The 8,332-nt window shown below is 40.3% G+C and overlaps 1 protein-coding gene across 1 annotated transcript; it reads left to right on the forward strand.

The window, feature by feature from the left end:
• The first annotated feature begins 1,784 nt into the window (after positions 1-1,784).
• On the forward strand, positions 1,785-7,245 carry LOC135468674 (homeobox protein Nkx-2.1-like). The gene is made up of 2 exons (XM_064747051.1): positions 1,785-2,118; positions 4,915-7,245. Exons 1-2 carry the CDS (start codon positions 1,785-1,787, stop codon positions 5,754-5,756), a joined length of 1,176 nt encoding a protein of 391 aa, XP_064603121.1. The 3' UTR covers positions 5,757-7,245.
• Positions 7,246-8,332: the final 1,087 nt, after the last annotated feature.

Consider the following 8,332-nt stretch of genomic DNA (forward strand, 5'->3'; position numbering starts at 1 on the left):
CGTCACACCTGCAAGATATTAGAACGAAAACAGACTATCAAATGAGAAAAGATGTTCATTATACAACCTATAACATTGGCCGGATAACACGTGCAGGGAATTTCGTTTTTCAGCCCATGGGAGTATTTTCTCCAAGTCACCACTATAACTTTTGTCACATTCTAAAAAGCCGTGATGGCCCAGCCTTGTTGGTGACCGTGCCAGGAAGACCGTTTTTGCATACTGGCAAATCCGACCGCCTGCGGATTGGCACAACCCTAACAATTAACGAAAAATCGTCATGTTGTTTTCTTGCAGCACCTTCCACAAAGCCTCCACCAATTTGTTTCAAAGGCGATGATTGGGCCTGCTGAGCCATTGAAAGTCTCCACACTGTCACTATAGAGTGCCGAAATAATTTACCCCGGTGATCTGTAGGAATTAAGCCCTCTAGCACCTAGTAGATACACACGTGTGCAATGCGCTCCAATGGCCACGGTTAGACAGCCATTGAACAGCGAACAAGAAAACCTTGACGGGCTGTGTTCAGGGCTTTACATACTTCCCCAACCTCATTCTCTCTCCTAAAACGGGTGTAAAGTGTCTAGAAGAGAGCTTTACAGATCAGCCCTCGTACAGCCCAACAAAGGGGCACAATAGACAGTTCAACCGGCGCTTAGTATCATCCCAAGTGCTGACGTATGTTGGGGCCATTTGCAGATATGTTATCCCTTTATCCCTCTTCAGATGTGTGTCTCTTCCACTCTACCTGGACAAATGTATACCTGTATATCGATATATCCACTTTGTTATTTGACAACCCAACAACCCACAAAAAATATGTGTGCTCACCATACGCTACTGTTACAGGAACCAAATTTTTTTATCTTCTACATGTTGTCATAATCATACCCAAAACGCACAGGCTTCGAATTCGAATATCCGCAACTTTCACCGCATTTTTTTTCTTCAAAGACAAAACAGCAAATAAGTATACTGAATCATCTTATGAATGAACGCTCGCCGTTTTTTGTCGGTTCTTAAGACTTAAGTTTTAGATAACTAGATTTGCCGACAACAATACTTTCAACGGCCTTATCACCTGAATTCTGATTCAATATCATTTTTTCTCACAATTCTTGACGCGATTTTCTAGCGAGGAGAATTAACTGACTTATACTTCATTAAATAATCATGGCGAAGGAGTGATTGATAGGCGATAGAGAAGTTGGGCCGATAGATCTAAAGTGTTCCGTCGATTGCTACTAGGGAATCTCATTCATCTACTTGTTTGCTACTTGATAATTTAGGCCACGCCTCTAATCTGGCTCGGGGGCAGAATTGACGGCCGAGTAGGTGTGGTTAACGTGGAAGGGTCCAATTAGTGAAACAGGTAAGGTAACTTCGGAACATCAGTCATAAGCTCAGGAAAAAATGACATAAATCCATAGTAAAAGTGAAAGAAATATTTGTTTTCATTAAAGATACCAAAGTATATGCAAGATCTGTTAGAACAACAGGAATCCGCTGAGATCCATGGTGCTTTCAGTGTGCACAAACGGAAGGCGGGCTCCCGTGAAGCCCCTAAACGCTGATTGGATCAGGCCGAGCGGCCAGGTATTGACATACCCTCTGCGCATGCGCAATCAATAATCATCTGTCAAGGATGGCTGGTATACAAACGAGGCGAGGTTTCTGACCACCCAGATTTTCCCTTGACATAACAAAGTAGATTGGAGAGTGACAAAACTTGGCATTTGAGACTGAATTATTCTTCAGCTAAGTGGAGTGGGCTGAGTGCAGTTATGTCTCTCAGTCCCAAGCACACTACACCGTTTTCCGTGACCGACATCCTCAGTCCCATCGAAGAAACTTACAAGAAGACTACGATAGAGGCAGCCATCCCACCCTTGGCCACGGCCTACCGTAACCCCCAGCATCACCCCCAGATGGGCAGTATGAGCAGCATGAGTGTCCCCGTTACCAACCCTTATCACAACTACGTCCCACAGTTATCTCATCATACTCCAAGTTTCCCGTCTCAGTATTGCAATGGATCAGAACTTTCTCATTACGGCGACCCAGTGCGTCACTCTACCACTAGTTGGTATGGAGCGAACACCGATCCCCGATTTGCCAGTAAGTACTTTATCGCCTTTTGTATATGAAATCCGCATTTGGTATAAGTTCACAGAGATGTTAGGTGTGTGCTTGTATGTGTAGATGCGCTAAAGTGTCCCCACCCGGTTATAGTATCTAAGCTTGACCCCATTTTACCTGCTTTCTATATCTATATGAAAGAGACCCGCCTCTAATATCTATGCTGTTAAGATGTGTGGGGCTCGGTTATATACACGACTTCTTTATAGTTGTACTTTTTGTCAAAACCGAGAGAATCTTGGCGAAAGTCTCAGAAATGACACGTGAAAGTGCTCTAGTAGAACGCCAAGTACTCTGCGGTGTAAGCTCTCTATGAATTGGGTCCGCCCCAAATGGGTTAACATGAGTATTTTTAAGAGATCATCAAAGTGTTCTTATGTTCCAACAATTGGACCGCGGAAGATTCTCACACCGAGTTGTAGAGACTCTTGGGTCGGTCAGTGAGTCAGGACCAGGCCCGAGTCTTCTGAGAGCTCCTCCATCCCCTTTTTCACCCACAAAAGCGACCAGGAACATGTAGAAGACATCAAGACACACTTTAATAGTTCAAACCGACACCTTGAAATCGCTACTATATTAGGCTGCTTTAACACAATGAATAGGTCTACCGTATGTCGTTCCTGACATTGTTTTAAATTACGGGTTTCCTTTCTTCTGGATGATAAATAATTTTTATAAACTGCAGACCTAAACTAAGTTTTAAAGTCTTAAATTGTATACTTGGTGCTATCTCTTAAAGATATCAAGTTACACATTGTGATAAAAGTAAAATAGGTCTAATTTTACGTATCAAATTTTTTCAGATAAACAAATTGTTGAGGCTGTATTTGTAAATTACCTTAGACTTCACACATACAAATCTACTTACAATTAATGTTATTTCACCAGATAATTTTTTTACTTCGCATAATCTCTAAGAATATGTTGATATGTTGAATCATTAAGTACATAATCACTTACAGGTAAAGTTAATATAATATCTTCTTATCTCGGACATTTTATGCTTTAACAAAAAGCGTGAATCCGTATAAATTATTTTACTGGACTTTTTTCTCAGTCATATGAGTGACGATTAACCTGAATAAAACGGTTAGTGAAGTTTGGACAAAATCCTTTCATTTTATTTTGTAAATTTCAAATTTTGTTGTGAGAGGAAGTTACTACATGTTTTTCCATAAATTAATAATAAATTTATTGCTTTTCCGTTACAATTTTAAAACATAATACACACTCAGTTGTCAGTGCTACTAGGCTTACACCATTGTGTAAAATGGTTTGTTCAAAATATCCATCGTTATCGCCGTTATCGCATCGTTGTTCATACGGTAAACTTCAGGCCTTATGTTGATTGTCATATTGGAATACACAATATTTAACCGTTATACGACTTGCTATATGCGGTGACACTTTATGTGAACACTAAGGTACAAGTCAGTTATCGGCGAATACGCTGGGATAAGTATTTGCGATAAAACGGAATTGTTCCTAGTCTTTTTATAGATATCGGTGGACACATAAATAGGCTTATCGTCGTGGAGGATTGAATATGGAAACGTTTTCAATCAGCATACTCATGATATCGCATTCCAGCTAAAATGCGGGTATGTAGTGAATATTATGGAGCTCCGCCGTGACAGAGTTAATACTCCCTCTATCCCCTCCCGGGGCGCGGCAAACAAGCGGCAGTTAACTAGGTGTTGGGCATTAAACACCCTCCTGATGGCAAGCGCGTGTCCTGGCACCGTTATACCTCACCTGTCACGGCAGATAGGTGGCAATCATGCAATACAATTATCACCTTGTTTTTTGTGTCATTAAGACATCCCGGGTTTGACAATTCACCGGGCAGGATTGTATGTGTTCGCCTGCGGAATAAACCCCTGATAGATACCAATATCTAATCCGCCCATGTGGGCTGCCGGTGACACCCCGGAGCTTCATCGGCAGGCACCCTGTACCTCCGACACGTCACAGAGCATGTCCGAACATACAGGCCGATTAAAACACATGTTAGTCGTAGTGTTATGAATAGATGTCAAAAGCTGTAATTTATTTCAAATTTGTTTGTTTCACCGTTGATCAAAACACTGGCAAAGTGAACACTAAATTTAAGTACAAAGGCACAAATACTGCCTCTTGTCTAATTTGTTTCTAGGCTCGAAGTCGTGATTTTGCTTGAAAATCAAAACGCTAATTCCAGTTAAATGTAATATTAATTGAACAATTCTCGTTACATACTTTTGGTGTTAGCTGAAGTTCTTGTTCACCTCACAACAGGGGCAATTAAAAATCATGCAACCTGTTTCTCCCTTATTGTGTTTTCTGAACGTAATAAAGCTGATATAAATTACAAGATTTTGAGAGCATTTTTTTCTAATTTGTCATGCTTTATGATAGCGTTTTTTTTTATACTGACCGTATAATTTGAAGTGATACACTATAAAATTTATACAGTTTATTTTATTCAACTCATTCAGATTCTCTTCATTTGCAATATTTTGGCTTATCTTATCTTTTTCGGCACAGTTATTCAAAACACTACTATTATATTTCATTTTGTTCTTTAATGCAACAGATTCATAAATGTTAAAATTCAGCAATAAATTTTTACGGTTAAATATTTCTCACACGTTTCCTCACAGCCTTTCGAAACATTTCTTGACAAATTCTTAATTTTGTGAGAGAAAGAAAATATTTTTTGTATAAAACTCACGCATGATCAGTTTGTGTATTAAGGAATTTTATTAAGCCCGTATTTCTTCTTGTTGTTTCCAGGCTATGCTGCGGTTTCCCGTTTGATGGGTCCCAGCTCGTGCGCCATGAACCCTATGGGGACCAGCATGAACCACGTGAGCATGTCTCTCAGTGGCATGGACCAAGCAAAGATGCACGGGATGCAGTTCCCCCTCACCCAAAGGAGGAAACGACGGGTGTTGTTTTCACAAGCTCAGGTGTACGAACTAGAACGGAGATTCAAGCAGCAAAAATACCTCTCGGCACCGGAGAGAGAACACCTGGCTAGCATGATTAACCTCACTCCGACACAGGTGAAAATCTGGTTTCAGAACCACAGGTATAAGTGTAAGCGCCAGCAGAAGGACAAGGAAAAGATGGACACAAGTCACTCTTCTAGCGGCTCCAGTACCCAAAGCAGCCAGCAGTCGCAGCAGCAAAGTCAACAACAACAACAAAGTCAGAGTCAGCAAAATGGATCGCTACAACCCTCACCAAGACGGGTGGCCGTACCGGTGCTGGTGAAGGACGGGAAACCGTGTACGGGATCCGGGGGGTCTGAGGGTCAGAGTGGATCCGCACCACCGGCCCACCATCAATCTAACAGCCAGGTACAACAGCAGAACTCTGCCAGCCTTCATCAGCAAACGCATGTGTCTCAGGGATCTAGCCAGTCCCATCACGGGTCCTCTTCACGATCTCTTCATCAAGTGAACAGTTTAAATTCTAGCGGAGTTCTCGGAACTCACGTGACAAATTCGGCCACTCAAAATTCTCTGAATAACCACGGACTGACCGCGGCCAGTCTGGGCTACACGGCCGTCAGTGTCAATGGCTCCGGCATGGCATCTTCACCATACTTACTCAACGGAAGAACATGGTAACACAGTTTTAATCGTAAAAAAATGTTTATTTTTTTTCCTTGAAATTTCTTGAATACTTACGCAATTTGTTTTATTTTCCTTTTTTTTCCTTTTCGTCTCTTGCTCTCTCTTTCACTGTAGTTGTTGTCCGCCTTGCCAATTGTCGCGTGTAGTCATTTTGTTCAGCATAGGGATTGATTTACACCTCAAACCGCCTGTATATTCTCATCGTATAGCACCTGACCAAAAGCCACCATAAAATGTTGGGAATATATATGAATGCTATAAAACCATGCTATAAAATAGCAAACTCCTGGTCCAGCCTGCACGTACAAATTTGTTTAGCTGTAATAAAATGTGAGAAACCTCAGATAAAGTTTCGCATTTACGTCGAAAATTTACAACTGGTTGTCAGACAGCAGACGAAAGTGGGGGGATATGCTATGATTTATTCCGTTCGAAAAATTTAAACAAATGTTTTTATCTGTCAGCTTTTTGCCGTTTTGTCAAGGACTAAAAAGCTGAACTGATGGCGGGTGTCTGTTCGATGAACTTAATGTGCTTTAGGTGGGTGGTATCATAGTCAAACAAATTTAAAAGTAAAAGTGTTTTTGACTATACAATATTTCAAAATACATGTATCTCCGTATATTGCGTCTGTGACAGAGCAGACATCGATCAAATGGTACAGTTTTTGACCAGCCTCGGCTGATAACAGTGTATGTTATATGTGTGTGATATACACGTCACAGTTTGAGTCACACACACACGTTATCAAAATGACTGCGTGCAATCTTATCAATGACATATCAATGTTATCACAACCTGATATATGCATATCAGACACCATTGCGTATATGTATTATATTTTGTTCTATTTATTTTCCACGGGTCGATGCAGCTCTGTATATGTGCATGGTGATCCTATCCAAAGAGAATAGGTTTTATACACTTCTTACCTCATGACCATTCTTTCTGGGAAAAAGCAGAAACTTACTGTCCAAGAAGAATCTTGGAACGGACATCGAAAGGGCAACATTGTGCTGTTATTATCAAAAACACCGTGTTGAGCATTTCCCTGTGGTTTAAGGATGAGAGAATATAGGAGGTATATAGGGAAAGCGACATTCCCCGTTGTGCGCTCCAAATGACTGCCCTTCATGCGACAGCGCTAGAGTAAAGCAGCATGTTGTTAATGACTTAATCAGTGTTCATGTATGTTGAATGTGGTGTTCAAAGTATAGTGTTCGAAGGATCAGTGCAAGACTGCCTGCAGATACTGACTGTGTAGGGAGAAAATGGATATTTCACACTGTGGTTGACGACGTTTTGAAACGGGCTCGTGAATTATAAACGATTTTTGTTTCATATACCTGGAGACTCAGTGGCGAATTGTAATAATGTCATTGTAAATCTGAATTTTTGTCATATTTTACATTAAATGTAAATCAGGTCACTTTTTTTTTCAATTTTGTCTTGTGAATATATCGACGCCCTACGAATAAAATGCAGTAGGTTTAAAATGAATTTTCTTTGTTCGAGTAGATTTCTTCTGTACTCGTGGCTATATATGCATTTCATTCATATACAATTGATCCATCTACATCCGCTGGTCAATAAGGTTAGAAACTCACACGCGTGCTTGACCAGGAAATAATATTTCTATTATATATTATTATATTCATATAATATAAAAATATTATATGTATTACTCATAAAGTCTGCGCCAAAACCGTGCAACAACTTAACAACAACTGTTCAGTCATTTACACCATTTACGGTGTAAAATTTCGGAATGTATTTGGCTTAATGTTTAAAGACAAAAATGACATTATTCACTCCGAAATATGTGGCGACGTTAAGAGTGTCGAAAATTTTTATTGACACAAGTGTTCAACATCCTGGTCAGATGCACGTTGTTGAATTTCTTGAAGGTCTCTGTTCAGATGTCTTATCGTGTCGGAGTTCAGCTTGCATCTCTATATATGTATGTTTATAGTCCGCCCGTGTAGGCCTACTGTCGGATGGTGTCTCTACATACACCAAGGGCTCCGCATGGCAGGCTGCGGTCATATCAAATCGACACACAACCAGTGATGTATATATCTGTGATAAAACTCACGGTTACAGTGTTTGACCTGAAGGACCGAGGACCATCCTGTGTGTGTGATGTGTACTGTGCGCCACACCTGTGTCAGTGATAAACCCAACCGAAAGTGGACGGGTGGTTAAACCATTAACTTCAAGAAATTCACATTTATCCACCTTTACAACTTCATTGCTGATAACGTTGTTTGATCTAGTTTATTAGACGCTATGTATCGTCGAATTGTACCCAATGACCTTTATGAATGGTGTACAGAGACAAACGTTTCCACATATGAAACTGTTTCAAATTCATGGAAAAAAAGGATGACAGCAAGTGTGACGAAATTCCTTTTGACACTATGATAATTGTAGCCATAGAGAGTGATATTCTTCTGATATTCATTTCGATTTCTATCATTTGTGTCATATACCTCATGACAGTTCATTTATACAGTTTCTATTTCTGTAGTCAAAGAACACATTAAAGAGGGAATACCCTCATTTTCAAG

Source organism: Liolophura sinensis, chromosome 6 (genome assembly GCF_032854445.1).
Source record: "Liolophura sinensis isolate JHLJ2023 chromosome 6, CUHK_Ljap_v2, whole genome shotgun sequence".
Classification (NCBI taxonomy): domain Eukaryota; kingdom Metazoa; phylum Mollusca; class Polyplacophora; order Chitonida; family Chitonidae; genus Liolophura; species Liolophura sinensis.